General features: G+C 42.8%; 1 protein-coding gene and 1 long non-coding RNA gene across 7 annotated transcripts in view; one reads left to right on the top strand and one right to left on the bottom strand.

Moving 5' to 3' along the window:
* Positions 1–10,844, bottom strand: part of KRAS (KRAS proto-oncogene, GTPase) — a 44,856-nt gene extending 34,012 nt beyond the window's left edge. For 3 of the 6 annotated variants that reach the window (XM_081483779.1, XM_081483784.1, XM_081483780.1), the window contains exons 1-2: positions 10,666–10,844; positions 6,751–6,872 (exon numbers count right to left, since the gene is read on the bottom strand). In XM_081483779.1, the coding sequence (XP_081339905.1) occupies positions 6,751–6,861 (111 nt within the window). In that variant the 5' untranslated portion in view covers positions 6,862–6,872; positions 10,666–10,844. The remainder of the gene's footprint in view (positions 1–6,750; positions 6,873–10,665) is intronic. The other 3 variants (XM_081483783.1, XM_081483782.1, XM_081483785.1) reach the window with 2 other exon arrangements.
* LOC145503695 (uncharacterized) lies at positions 4,658–8,684 on the top strand. The gene is made up of 2 exons (XR_014051668.1): positions 4,658–4,790; positions 5,411–8,684. It is a non-coding gene; the product is annotated as an uncharacterized LOC145503695 (long non-coding RNA).
* Positions 10,845–15,905: the final 5,061 nt, after the last annotated feature.

Genomic DNA, 15,905 nt, shown 5'->3' with positions numbered 1-15,905 from the left:
AGGATAGAAAGACATGGAGGAAGAATGAATGAACTCATGATTTTCAAATAAAATCTACCTCTTAGCTCTGTCCATTGAAATGGGTCTAGAAGCCATGACACCCCAGTAGCAACAACCACACCCAATATCAGGTTTTGATGTCTAAACAGCATTTCCTAGTGAAATGAATTAGGGCTCTTTGGACAAATGGCTGAGTCCAGGATAGGGACAGGTCAAGAACAAGGTGAACCTGGAATATATTGTGCCAGAAAATAAGGAAGAGTTCAAAAACTGATGGAGACATGTCAATAAGATACAGAGCCCAGCTTAAAAGCAATTTCACTGGTCATATCAAAAATAAAAGTGAGCATCGAAATCAGTAATTACAGGAAAAGACTTTAAAACATCAAATGAAAAAAGAACCTGTGAATCACTACTGATACAAATTAGACAAACCAAATAAAGAGAGGGAAGAGAAAAAGAAAGAACCCTTACTTACGGTAGCTGTCAGCTAATAAGTGTAGAAGTAATGACAGAGTCAGATTACCCACCACTTTGCTGTCAAGATGGTGGTAGTTTAACATGGTGAGAATTATCAGTGGATGCTACAGCCCACTGGGTGCAAGTATGCTGGAGAACAAGATATTTACAGTCTCAAAGCATCTCCCCACAGAGTACCTATTATAAAGAATTAAGATACCTTCACAGAGATAAAACTGATAGATATGAGATAGCTATATGATATTAGCCACTAACCAGTGTTAACAAAACACCATTAATAATGCAACAAGCCAGCATCTTGTGCCTCCTGATGTGATACCCCAAGGAGGGCATGACATCACTTTCAGAGTATTTCTACCAAAAATGTTTAATCTGAACCTGACCACAGGGAAACCATCAGACAAAACTAAATGAGAAGATATTCCACAAAACAACTGGCCTGAATTCTTCAAAATGTGCCACTGTCATGAATGAGTAAGAAAAGCTGAGAAACTTCTAGACTGTGAGATGTGACAACTGATTTGTAATCCTGAGATCAGGGGATAAAAAAACTGCTAAAAGCACATTCTGGAAACTGATAAAATTTGACTATGGAGTATATATTAGACTTTTTATCAGTGTTGAATTTCCTAAATTCTGTAATTGTGTTGGAGTTATACAAGAAATTATCCTTGCTGTTAGAAGACAGTCAGCAAGCTTGTTCCAAAAAGGACTAGACAGTAATTGGTCTCTTGCAACCACTCAACTCTGCCACTGTAGTGCAAAAGCTGCACTACAAGCAGGTGTGCCCCAATAAAACTTGACAAAAACAGACACAAGCTGTACTGGGCCAACAGGCAGGTCATAGTTTGCAGACCCCTGTATCCAGAGGAAAAGGGTCCCAACATACGCAACTTATTTTCAAAGAAGTCAACAAACATTAATAATGTGTATTCAAGTATGTGTGTGTACACAGGACTTCCCAGGTAGCGTCAGTGGTCAAGAACCTGCCTGCCAATGCAGGAGACGTAAGAGAGTGGGTTCGGTCCCTGGGTCAGGAAGATCCCCTGGAGGGGGGCATAGCAACCCATTCCAGTATTCTTGCCTGCAGAATCCCATGGACAGAGGAGCCTGGTGGGCTACAGTCCATGGAGTTGCAGTCGGACACGACTGAAGTAACTCAGCAGGTGTGGGTGCTCATAGAGAGGTATACACACATAAAGCAAGTATGTGTAGTTTAAAGGTAAGAGGTATTCACTGTACAATTTTTTTTTTTTTACTACTTTTCCACGGGTTTGAAATGTTCCAAAATAGAAAAGTTCAAAAATTACGTAAGGTAAGCACTATATCCCTATTTAATCCTCTCAAATATTTTATTTTTACTACCCATTTCTAATTTTATTATATTAAGATCACAATAATGTAACTGTTCCATAAACCTAGGTACTATGAGATAATATAATTAAGATATTAGAAATCTATTGCCCTCCTAAAGCATAAAGCCTCTAAGTTACATATAATTAGGATTACTGTCTATAAACAGTAGATCTTCCAAATATATCTAAGACTAATAAGCTCCATAATGGCTGGTGGTCCCTTTTGTTTCTCAGTGTATTTGTAGACCATAGGAAGGCTGCATGGTACTGAGTAGGCACTATATAACACCTATGGAATTAAGAAATTAATTACACGGTAAACCAGAATCTTATGAGATGCCAAACCATAAAAAGTTTTCCTTTTATTTCCATTGCCAACTTTCATTTGAATGTCTTTAAAGCTTTGTATTTACAAAAACTCCAAGTTAGAATAAAACATGCCCAATAATTTTTAACATTCAGGTCTCAATAAATAGTTATTATTAAATAAATATTCTTAAATTGACCTAAATACAGTACCTGAATTTTGTGTTAGTTTATTCTAAAAACAACACAATAAGGTGCTCTCAATTATTCTACAGTCCTATAAAATTGTCCTTTAATTGTTGTCTTTCAGCTTGCCACTTTTGAATAGGCCATTCCTAACACCCCACGAAATTCATCACTAAGTTAAGTGATGTAAGGTACCTCCTGTGTGCACGAAAAGAAACTCATAAACCTATAGTGCCACTTCTTGTCCCCTCAGACAAAGCAGCCTCAATCAGTGTTAACAAGGACACCACCCTGTTTTCTTTACACTGCCGCATTTCCACTCTTAGTTAAAAATATTCACCCACATATTTAGTTACACCTAACTAGTCCACACAGTAATCTTAATTAGCAGAGAAAAACTGATACTTTAAATTTTTAAAACATTATACAAAATAAGACTTTTAAATAAAATTTATAGTTATAAATTGTTTATACCCACAGTTTAAATAGAAAAAATATCCAAACTTAGGATTTCAATTTTTATTATAAAAGCAAGTAAGTTGACCAGTAGAGGGCACTCAGTTGAAAGGGGGAGTTGAGAGAGGCCACAGCCTTGAAGAGAAAGAAAGGCATTTACAAAACTGCTGTGTACCTTGTTTTAAAAACAACAGAATGTTTTTACAGAACCCCAGAGTAAGCTAATATACTGCTAGTTTAGAAAATGAAAGGTTTCCATCTGTACTATGTTAAAAGAAAAAAATCTAACATAAACCACTCTCACGGACTTGAATGTCACAACTTACAGAATGCTTAAAGCTGTATGTAATGCATATTAGGGTCTCAGCCTGGGCACTACTACTGGGGCCATGTCATTCTTGGAGGCTGTCCCATGCACTACAGGGAGGTTAACAGAACCCTCGACCTCTATCCACTATAGATGCCAGGAGCAGTCCCCCTCCTCAAGTTGTGACAACCAAAATTGTCTCCAGATGATTGACAAATGTCCCCTGAGGGGCAAAGTCACCATCCGTTCCTCCTTAGTAACTACTGATACATGTTTTTTTTTTTTAAACAAAAGAAAGGAATGAAAGAAAAAAAATTAACAGCTTATATCATTAAACAGTGCTTTTCTTTAATTCCTCTTTAATACTGATTTAATTCTCTAAAGTTTAAATACCTTAATCAGCAAGTAAATTCCACAATTAACATGGAAATCTTTTTTTCGAAGAGAAACTGATATATCTTGGTGAATAAGCAGCTCAGAGCACTAAAGATGGAACCAATCAATCCAATTACAAATCCATTCTTCTTTATTGAAGAAAGAACTGTTTCATCAAAGAGACTGAATTATAAATGTCACATTAACAGAAGCATGCAGATGTCAATGAATTGGAGCCTGGGAGAAAATACTTCTTATATCTATTTTTATATTATATCCAGTAGATACTTGTTATATATTTGCTAACTGACCACCTGATCCTTCCAATCTCTACTTCCATCTTCCTGCTTCCACCAAATTTTACCTTAGAAAACACATTTCAGAGAATGTATTTTTATGATAACCATGACCTCCAAACTATAAAAGTACATATTATTTCTAGCCTACTACTGTGGTTGGTGACTGAGTTTTTAATAATCCTGCACTGCTAAAAAGGTGTTTTGTTCTCTCTCAGAATGAGATGAGCTGCATAAAAGATAAAGATAAAATCTTCTCAGCATAGAAGTAAAGGGGATTATCGTGCAAATATAAACATGCTCCATCCACACATCATACCCAATTCTGTATCAATCTCTGTCATTAAGATGCCATCAGATAGTACGCTGAGTTCAAATTTTGGTACATTGAGAAATCCGAATCTGCCTCCAATATTAAATATTTTCTTACCTTGAAGGCCAGTTTTTTCATTTTTAAAAAGCTATACAAGGGTACAGTGGAAATTCCACTTAACTTGATTTCAGAAAACTTAAAATTCCATCACTTACTAGCTAAGTATCCTTAAGTAAGTTACAACCTCTCAGGGGTCATTTTTATCAATAAAATGAAACTATGACCACCTTTCTTACCTGCCTTATAGTATAAATCTCTGCAAATTCTAAACAACTAAAAAATATGGTATTACTTAATTAGAAATTTTTCTCTAAACTTCTTTCCCCTTGTTTTAATGCAGAAAAACTGATGAGAATTCCAAATGTGCCAAGTCTTTGTCCTCTCTTATTTTCTCTGACCTACACTGTTCACCAATCAAAAACTTTAGCAGTAGTGATACTCACTATTCTTCAACTTTTTATAAAAATGTCATGTATTTTTGTTTATTAAAACAGACTACTGAATTCTCCTGCTTTTTTTCTAGTTGAACTACACCAAGAATTTAATGTGTCAGTTCCCTCAGAGGCTCATTGTCACTTGGGAGATAAGAGACAATCTCCGAAACCTTTTCCCAGGTGACTACTCTAGTGACGGGACGTCAGTTTCAAAGTTCACAGGTAATCAATGCTTCCCTGGGTCAAGTCTTCTGATTTGGCAGAAATCATATCAGAGTTAATGGGTTTGAATTTATAAGCTTTTTCTTCCCTCCAAATAAAGGATAGCCTTTTAGCTTTATTTCTGTAAAATTCATATTACACTTAAACAATTTTGACCAAAAGGTTTCCTAATCTTTTTTTTTTTAATCATATTCTTAATACATCATTCTTGACCTCTGATAGGAAACAGAGCATAATGGAATTCCTCAGATTTTCAGAGAAGATGGGCACTTCCGCTATAATCATATTCCAGAATCCCAGGAAAACCACCATGCTTTGCTTAACTTAAATTCTAGTAAAACTCCCTTTTACTTCCGATTTAAATGGTGGAGTATGCTGGCTTGAGGAACAGGTGAACTATTTAATCCTCTTCAAAGTAAAAAATAAACAAACCCATCAGCACTGTACTGACTTGCCAAGAGGAAATACAGAGTGACTCTAACATAGGTGGGCCACTTAAATTAGACTCTCCTTTTTACTAATGCGAAATTATTAAACCTGGAAGCCAAGTAAAAGCTGATTCTGTGTTTAACTCAGATCTTTGCAAATAAGGGTATTTTTCTTCATCTTCTTTCCTGCAGCGCCAAGCATATTTGGCATTTCCTTATGAATAGTTATCTACTCAATCCTACAATGCTACACCGCACGGACGTCTTCCCCTGGCCAACGATGTCCTCAGAAGCTACCTGAGTGCAGTAAAGGTGGTTTGTTGTTTTTTTTAAGACATTACACACAGAGTACCTTAACAGGGCATTTTGACCTGTTCTGGACTCTACAGCTTGGGACTCAGAGAAAGTTCTGGGAAATTTTTCAGAGCTGATTAAAAATCTGGTAATATCAGATCTAGAATAAAAGTTAAAGGGTTAGGATTGCTTAACTTGGAATAAAAAAGTCTAAGAAATAATCTAACAACAAATCTATTTCAAAGATGAGCTGGTACTATGTTAAACTTAACAGGAAGATTCAGACTATGCAAGAAATATGCTAATAAGTACATTTTGGAAATTAGTTACAAAGGACAGTCATGTGCCAGTCCCTCCTGCACGTCTTTGGGGTTAAATAAATCCTTATCTGCTTCCAAGCATCTGAGTACAGTGCTGCCAAAAGGCAGTGGGGAATACTACCTGACCTCTCAAGCTCTCTGCCAGGCCTTTATTCTATCATTTTGCTGTTAGCCATCCTTGGGTTCATTTTCATAAAACTGAAGAAGTCTGACAATTATTAATTATCAATTTGTAATTAAAAAAACAATTCTAACACTGCCTTGAATAAATTGAAAAAGGGCTGAAAAGCAAAGGTAAGGATTAGCGGTGGTACCCTTATATATCAGCTGATATACATATCCACAGAAGCAAAGAATGAACTTTCTAAAATGCATCAGGTAGTTGTAGGTTCTCCACTACTTCAATGTGAAAAGAAAATATGAAAATACTACTAAATAAATGCTTTTAATTCAATCATCAAGTGATTATACATCACCAGTGTCAACTCTACATGTGACATCAAAATGCCAAGAAAAAAACCAAAAACCAAAACCCCCTAAAAACAAAAGCCACCTTTTGAAAAATGACTATTAGATATGTCTCATCTTACAGAGAAGAGGTAAATTCACATTTTCATCCTCTGAGAAAACTCTGCAATACACCTCCAATAAAAATACACGTACACTAACACAGAGTGAACATCACAGATGGTATTACTCTCCTGAGAGAAGATGGGCTGGGCTCTCACATCTATGGTTACTTATAACATCAGAGTAAAGCTGTGAAACCCAAGTACGTTTCAGTTAACTTAATAAAGGTATGATTAGTATAACTGCCTTATAATGAGCAGTTAGAGAAAATGATCAGAGAAACCATTTTTTGTACCCAAAGGATGGGCCTGCACAAGTCAATATGCATAATATTAAAATAAGATTTACCTCTATCGTAGGATCATATTCATCCACAAAGTGATTCTGAATTAGCTGTATCGTCAAGGCACTCTTGCCTACGCCACCAGCTCCAACTACCACAAGTTTATATTCAGTCATTTTCAGCAGGCCTTATAATAAAAATAACGAAAATGTGACTAAATTAGAACATGTGCTGCACATGAGGTTAATGTAACCCAAATGTTCTATTAATACACAAATTGACCTTTATACGGAAAATTATTTTCAAAATACTTCACAAAATTCAATGACGGAAACACCAGTTGACTACAGATGTGTATTGTAATGAATTGTAGTTTGTTTACAAACTCCTTCATCAGCATTTGAGAACAATGCATTCAGAGTGCACAGTTCTTTTAATTCGACTCAGGTTGCTCTATCTAAAGAGCCAGTAGTCTGCTGTTCCGCAGCAGTTAATGGCTCTCGAAGGAGCAAGCCATGACTTCGCTCAGGACAAGTGTCGAGTGCGCTGCTCTATATGTCCCGTGGACACACCCGCACAGAACTTGTTGACAGCTACCGCCACAGTATTCCCCACTGATGTGGGCCCCTAAGAGTTACAAGTGGATATGCTGAGTGTCTCTGTTGGAGCCGACAGCTATAGAAAACTTTCTAAAAGCATCATCGTGGTCATTCTCCAGGACAGTTAGCAAGAATCAAATTGGGGTGGCAGGAGGATTGTCAAAGTTAGACGCTACGCTGGGAAAATAAAAACTGAGACGCCAAAGCAAATGAGGACAATATCTGGTGACATTTTAATCTGTAAATTATCTGCTGGGGAAAATAATGGTGTAAAAAATTAGAGAACTTTGACAATTGTGAACTATTCAGCACAGATGATCTGATCATCAATCACAATATATGCTATTATTAGTGCTGAAAAATAGCACTTTGCACAGAAAATATAGAATTAAATAATATTTAAAGACAAGCATGCTTTTAATGAGAGAATTTTTAAAAGATGTTAGTTGTATCTCAGTAACCCACGACTTTTACTCTCTGCTTGTCATATATCAACTCCCAACAGTAGCAATAAATATCAACAACATGTAATGTTTAACAGCACCAGCACAGACAGTATTTTTTTAGTTAGCAGTTTCAAACTCTTTGAAGTGAATGTATCTACTTTAATCTCCTTTCCCTCAATAACTACATGATATTACTACAAATTTTAGTCATGAACTGGCAGTCAACGTCCAGTAATATACTACAGGGTAAGTAGTTCCAGATTAATGAAAGTGCAGATGTACCATACAAACATTATATACATGCAGCATCCCATTTACTGAAGATCAAGAATTAGCCCAGTAGGCACTCCACCACCCCACCACATCCTTGCTATTTCCTGAATCCATTCCCAAAGAGCAGACAGGCCCAGCAACTGCTGTATCACAGTTCCTCATGGGCCTGCTCTGTGCCACCTAGCCTTGTCTAGGGCCACCGCCAACATGTATTATGTCCTGTTTGCTCCCTCTTTTCATTCCTAATATTGGCCATAGCAAATGTGATAGGTGAGGATAATCACACCAAAATGTATCCTCTAGTTCCCTGCCCCCCCCATCCCTCCAATAAAATTTGGATAGCCTAGAAAAGTAGTTCTCAAAATGTGGTGTAGGAACCCACTAGGGTTCCTAAGACTTTTGGAGAGGGTCCAAGAGGTAAAACCTGGTTTGATGATAATGGTATGAGGTGATTTACCCTTCCCACTCTTATTCTTTCACAAGTGTATACCGTAGAATTTTCCAGACCTGTGATCACAATACATTGACTATAGAAGCAGCTATGAGGATCCACCTGTCTTCTACTAAGCCATACAATTAGAGAGATTTGTGAAAGTGTGAAACAATGGCACTCTTCTCGCTAATTGTTGCGTTTGTTTTGGAAAAGTTACTTTTCATTAAATACTCTATTTCTGTTACCAAGTAAAGGGCTAATTATTTCTTTTTTTAAATGAATTAATATTTTTTAATTCTCCATTTTAATTTCTGTTGTGGCAATATTGACACACTCCACATTGAGATCTTCGGTAATTCTGAAGAGTCCTTATGACCAGCAAGTGAGCTAGTCTAGGGGAGATTGTGGACAAATACTGGATTAGTGCTTAGCTTGTATATACATATGTGAATTCTCAACACCACACACTTTCTGGTCTACTTTTTTATGCAGTGGTTATTTCTGAAAAAAATCTTTTGACTTGGATTTCAAAAATCAAGTATTATTTAAATCCACTAGAGAGAAATGGGTTCCCATGGAAGATCACAGGCCAAAGGAGTCCCCCATGTCCAAAGCTACATGAGCTAGTAAGGGGTGGAACTGCGACCAGAACCGAGCATTTCCTTCAGGGAAAAAATGTTCACGTTTTTGGTAATAAAAGAAAATGAATTATCACTTCATCTACTGTCTCTTAAAACCAAGAATGCCTGTGGAGGGATACGGTCTAAGGTAAACAGTACTGCTATCAACTATTTTTGACGTCTCTAGTACACTACAAGTTCGAGTCAGCATTTTGGACCTTAGTCACCTAAGAATGACATCACTCATAAGGTTGATTCTGAGATGATGACTATGAACAGAGTTTTTTCCCTTTTTTTGAACGATTTTTTTTCCATTACAAATGTAACATGTATATTAAGTAAAAACTAGAAAATGCTTTTTTGTTCCTAACCCCTCGTTTTGGTGGATATCAAGATTTAAGAAGGCCAGTTTAGGACTTCACCTAAACCACTGCACATGCCTCAGAGTATTTCAGGCACTTGGCTGGCAGATTGCTACAATTAACTTCTCTTGTAGGTCGCTTTGAAAAAAAAAAAAGGCCTGAGAACCGCTTAGGATTACTGTAATAACTCCTGGGATGGGGGTCAAATGTGTACGTATAAGGGTAATACAGAAGGCATGGGGGAAAGGAAAACAGGCAAATTAAACTTCAAGTGCAATTTTAACTACTGCTGTCTACACTCAACGAGCAAGGAAAGAGCCCTGCTTCTGCTGTGCGGGTTAGCTGCGTGTGTTTTAACTTGACAAAGCAAAACAGATCTTCTGGGATTAACTTTTTCCTTTACACGAAGTCCAAGCTTTACGTTGCAGGGTGTTGGCCACCTGTTCTTTCACCACCATCTCTACCTCCACCTCCTCCTTTGTGGCCACAGCAATGTCACAGCCCATACAGGGGGGGAGGGGAGCCGTCAGGAACTCGGCTGCAGATGCATTTTTTCCAAACACAATAACCTCCATCAGTGGTCTCCAAGCACTTTCCCCTGCGCTTCCAAAACGCGACCTCGCCTCTTACTCATCTATCCCCCCTACACACTGATAAAGGACCACAAGCCGTCCAGTCTGCGCTCGGGGGAGAAGTTTATACCTTCGTCCCAGAGATGTGAGATGCAGCAGAGAAGGCAGCAACCGAGGCAGCCCAGTACTAGGAAGGGAGGAAGAGGTGCGGGAGAGGAGAGGAGGGTGAGGGAAGGACGCCGAAGGGGAGGGGAGGCCGGAGCGCCGCGGGAGTAACCTCCACCGCACCCGACCGCCCAGAGGGGCGGCCCGCCCGGCCCGCGAGTTTCTCCCCGGCCGCCTCCAGCCGCGGCTCTCGGGGAGGAGGAAGGAAGGGGTTCCCCGTCCAGGAAGCAGCCCCAGCGGCGGCCGCCTCCAGCCTCACCCTCCTCAGCCCCGCACCGCCCATTCCTCATTCCCCGCGTCGCCGCGTCCCCGCGCCTCCCCCTGCAGACCGCCCCCCCCCCGCCACCGGCCCCGTCCGCCCAGCGGCCCGCCCGCCCAGGCCCCGCACCCGCGCCCCCTTCCCGCCCCTCCAGGGACCCCTAATTCATTCACTCGCCGCCGGCCCCGCCCGGCGCCGGCGAGGAGGGTCGGGACCCCGGCAGGAGCCGGGAGGGGTGGTCCACTCTGTACCTCTCTCCCGCACCTGGGAGCCGCCGAGCCTCTGGCCCCCGCCGCTGCCTTCAGTGCCTGCGCCGCGCTCGCTCCCAGTCCGAAATGGCGGGGGCCGGGAGTACTGGCCGAGCCGCCACCGCCGCCGCCGCCACCGCTACCGCCGCCACCGCCGCCGCTGTGCCTCCGCCGCCGCGGCCGCCGCCTAGGGAAATCGAGCTCCGAGCGCACCGATGAGTTCGGGGCCGGGCGGCCGCAGAGGGCAGAGCTATCGATGCGCTCGGCGCTCGATTCCTCTCCAGACAGGAGTGCGGGGAGGGAGCAGCTGAGGGCGGTGTGGAAGAGGGAAGAGCAAGCCTGCTAGCGCTGCCGGGGAGAGGGAGGGGGCCGGCCCGGGCCGGGGAGGGGGCGGACCAGGCCGGCGGAGGAGGAGCGGGGGCCGGCGCGGCGGAGGAAGCGGGCGGCTGGGGCGGTGGAGGGTGGGGACGCGCGGCCGGCGTAGTGGGAGGGGGGGTGGCTCTGGGCGGTGCCTCGGCGCGCGCGGGTTGGGGGGGGGCGCCGGCGGATCCACGCGGGGCCCGCCCCCAGGCTCCAGCCGCAGGGCCGGGCCAAGAGCCGCAGACTCGGACCCGGGCCGGCGCGGGCTCGGCACACCGGCGATCCCGAGGCCAGCCCCGCGCGCCGCTGTCGGGTCCACACGGCGGAGCTGCGAAAATCCCGCCACCCCTGGGGTCGGCCTGCACTTGGGTACATTCATTTACAATCATTTATTGCAAGTAAATAAACATGCAGTCACCCAAAGTAGGAGGCGACTTGGGGGACCTCGGAAGAGACCTGGCCGCCAGTTCCCCAGCCCGGAGCTTTCTGAGCACACCTTGATGATTACCAGTCTCCACAATCGGGGGCTGAGAGCTATCCCCAGGCCCAGACAAACGCGACAAAACCTTTCATCACTAATTAAGCGGGGGCGGAGGCGGGGGGCGGCGGATCTGTTGTTTTCTGTTGTTATTTTTATGGATATTTCGAAGCCATCACGGGTCACTCAAAACGGCGACCTCAGATATACCTATGGCTCCTGACAGCACAAGCAGACGACAGACTATTTTTAAATAGAAGTGCCCTTAATAGTCTAGACCTGAGGAGAATCATTCAAACATTAATTAGAAGACAGATTAATCAGTTAACGTTCGGGGAGTTAGCACGTTAAACAATGGAACAATTAAACATAACTCTAGCATGCCCAGAGTCTGCGTTGATAAACTATCTATCAAGGTTTGGGGGAGGTTTTTAAAAATTGAGGACTGGCAGACCCGCGCTTATACCTAGTAGGACCACCCATCTGAGTCTCTACTGGTAGCTCTGCCCCTTTAATCCGCATCATAAAACACGAATAGTTATTTTAAATCCCAACTAGTATGTCTGGGCCTTACACTAGCTGCCCCCTTTTCTTCCTTCCCCTTATGTGGGCTGTACTCTGCCAGGCTGTTTCCTGCCTCTTGTCTGCTGGCACCTGGTACCAGGTGGAAGAGGCAGAAGAGAAGAGACAGGAAACGGGGCAGGGAAAAGAATATGCCTGCCCTAGTTCAGGTAGATACTAAATGCACATATCATCTTTCTTAATCATCACAACAACCTCATGAAGTCAGATGCTTTTCTCTAGTTTACAGAGGAGGAAACAAATTTAGATAGGTTACAAATTGGGTCCAAGTTCACACAGCTGAAAGGAAGTATCCTTCATGTCAGATCATGTTCTGCTCAGAGTGGTTGCCATCCTGCTTAACATAGAACAAACATCTTCTCCAGGTCCTCCATGGCCTTAAATTCTTTGACACCCCTACTCCCTTTCCTTTCTGAGCTCTTATCCAATATATAATCTGTCTTCCTCACTTCCAAAGATACATGCTGGTTCCTGGCTGTTTTTTGAAAATGCAGGCAGGCTTCTTCAGGGAATTTGCATTTTTGCTGCCTCTATTGGGAACACTACATGGTGGCACTATAAGGTGGCTGGGTTTGATCCCTGGGTTGGGCATATCCCCTGGAGGAGGGCATGGCAATCCACTACAGTAGGACAGAGGAGCCTGGAGAGCTCCAGTCCATGGGGTCACAAAGAGCCAGATGCGACTGAGCGACTAAGCACAATACAATATATCCAAAAAGCCTTCTTTGACACTTATAAATCTTCATTCAAATGTCTTCTAATGAATTTCCCAAAAGATCACCTGATATTGCATCTCTGTTAAGTGTTAGTCACTCAGTCATGTCCGACTCTTTGGGACCCCATGGACTGTAGCCCACGACATTCCTCTGTCTGTGGAATTCTCCAGGCAGGAACACTAGAGTGGGTAGCCATTCCCTTCTCCAGGGGATCTTTCCAACCCAGGGATCAAACACAGGTCTCCTGCATTGCAGGCAGATTCTTTACTGTCTGAGCCACCAAGGAACCAGAGCACTTACCTCTGATTCTAACACAACATATAATTTATTTTGTTTTCTTGTCTCTCTCCTATCAGAATATAAGCTCCATGAGGGTAGGGATTTTTGTCTGTTTTACTTACCACTACAAACACAATAGGCACTCAATAAGTGCATGGAATGTTGAATGACTGAAGTCACCCTACTTCTGAACTGTGTGAATCTATTCGGACAGAATACCTCAAAGTCTCTGTAGTCTTACAAAATCTGCTTTTAAACTCACGCACATCACCTTCTGATAAACCACACCCTGGGGATTCTAGGAAAGTCTGCACATGATGGACACAGTGAGTTTTTGTTACTGAATGAATTTGCACTTATTTCTATGTTGCTTTGTAGTCACTCTTCAATGTAAATTACAGATTTATTTTGTCCAAGTTCAGGTACATGATAAACTCTTGTTTTCTCTGACAGCTGCTAACACAGTGTTCTCCCTGTAGCTGGTGCTCCGTAAATCTTAAAAGGACTATAATATAGAAGAGGGAAAAGCTTTATATAGCACTTCTATGCTGACTATGAAAATTCTGGCATGAGCAGAAATGTAATCCGTCACGTGTCTCAGTTATCATCTAGGCTGGGGATTGCCAAGACAGACCTGCATCCCACTCTCTGTTCTGTGCACCCCACATCCCTGCCCCTCACACATTTTCTCTCTCCTAACTTTTTTCACCTATTGTAATGTAAGTATATGCACGACTAACTTTTCTACCATTGGTCCTAAGTAGCCACCTCCTCCCCAACATGCTTTTCTTGACTCTGGACTTAGAGTTTGTGTGTTAAGTCCCTTCAGTCGTGTCTGACTCTTTTTGACCCTCTGGACTATAGCTTGCCGGTCTCCTCTGTCCATGGGATTCTCTAGGCAAGAATACTGGAGTGGGTTGCCATGCCCTCCTCCAGGGGATCTTCCCAACGCAGGGATCGAACCTGCATCTTTTATGTGTCCTGCATTGGCAGGTAGGTTCTTTACCACTAGCACCACCTGGGAAGCCCAGATTTAGAGCAGTTCAGTTCAGTTCAGTCGCTCAGTCGTGTCCGACTCTTTGCGACCCCATGAATCACAGCATGCCAGGCCTCCCTGTCCATCACCAACGCCCGGAGTCTACCCAAACCCATGTCCATCGAGTCGGTGATGCCATCCAGCCATCTCATCCTCTGTTGTCCCCTTCTCCTCCTGCCCCCAATCCTTCCCAGCATTAGGGTCTTTTCCAATGAGTCAACTCTTCGAATGAGGTGGCCAAAGTATTGGAGTTTCAGCTTCAACATCAGTCCTTCCAATGAACACCCAGGACTGATCTCCTTTAGGATGGACTGGTTGGATCTTCTTGCAGTCCCAGGGACTCTCAAGAGTCTTCTCCAACACCACAGTTCAAAAGCATCAATTCTTCGGCGCTCAGCTTTGTTCACCGTCCAACTCTCACATCCATACATGACTACTGGAAAAAGACTTAGAGCAGTGGGTCTTAAAGGAAAGCATTCCATCAATCACCGGGCAAATTTACAAAAATGCAAGTTCCTAGGCCCCTGATCCAGATAGCCCATTCAGCTGGTCTAAGATGAACCAGAAATCTTCATTTCTGAAGTTGAGAAACTCTGATCTAGAAACACTCAGATTCCTCTCTCCTTGGCAGTTGCACTTTCTGCTAGCTCTCTTTGCCTGAGTTGCATAGTCTCCCTGACTGCGTTTCTTTCCCTGCCCAAGGACAAGCACACAGACCCACACTGATAATGATGCAGCAAGAAAAAAGGAATGACAAAAAGTATTAATATAAACTTTGTGCTGTCAGACTTTCTCTAAGAGGTAGCTGAAGTTTCTACCTTCTACTGTTATACACTCCTGGGCAGGCAGCCACCTACATATGTGCACACACTCACATCATTTTGCTCTTAATGAAGATCATGGGCTTCCCTGGTGGCTCAGGGGTAAAGAATCCACCTGCCAATGCAGAAGACATGAGTTTGATCCCTGGGTTGGGAAGATCCCCTGGAGAAGGAAATGGCAACCCACTCCAGTTTTCTTGCCTGGGAAATCCTATAAACAGAGGAACCCGGTTGGCTATAGACCCTGAGGTCACAAGAGCTGGACACAACTTAGTGACTAAACACCGCCACCCAGTGAAGATCATACTGACCCTTTCCTTCATGGGGTACTCCCTGATAGAATCAAAAGCCAAAACAACAGGGACATCCTTGTGTTAGTTGGGCTCTTACGAGATATAAAATGCCAGGACATGTCCACAATACTGCAAACGCTGAGGGTTTATTTAAAGAAAATTAGGAAGCTTTAGAAAATCGTATCATATCATCAGCCAGAACTCCCATTTGTTCCAGGAACGAACTGCAGCTCTTGTGATCCAAAATAGGCTCTGGTTGCTTGCTCAGCCCCTCTTCAACAAGCATCTATTGCCTATACTCTACTAATTTTGCCGTTCTCTCAAATCCTCATCCCCCTGCTTCTTTTTCATAGAGAGTCTCAGCCTGTACTGCCATCTCTGTTTCTGGTGACCACTCCGTGTAACTTGTGTTTAAAACATCCCAAGAGAGGGGAACTGAATGTATCTGTCATTCATTATTCATTAGGATGGGCCTTTATGGGACATAGTTTTCCTGATGGGCTACCTGATTGGTGACTTGGTCTTCTTTATGCCTGCTTAGAGACCACTGCCTTTGTTTGAGTGCCAATCCTGGGTCCAGACAGTGGTGGCCAAGCAGCAGGACATGGAGCAGGGAAAGTTAAGCAAGAGGAGTCACCTATGGATGTTTACATGGACCCTCCATCAGTTTTCTCAGAT

Source organism: Giraffa tippelskirchi, chromosome 4, assembly GCF_054371585.1.
Source record: "Giraffa tippelskirchi isolate mGirTip1 chromosome 4, T2T-mGirTip1v1.2.pri, whole genome shotgun sequence".
Classification (NCBI taxonomy): Eukaryota; Metazoa; Chordata; class Mammalia; order Artiodactyla; family Giraffidae; genus Giraffa; species Giraffa tippelskirchi.
This window is presented reverse-complemented; position numbering and strand designations above follow the sequence as displayed.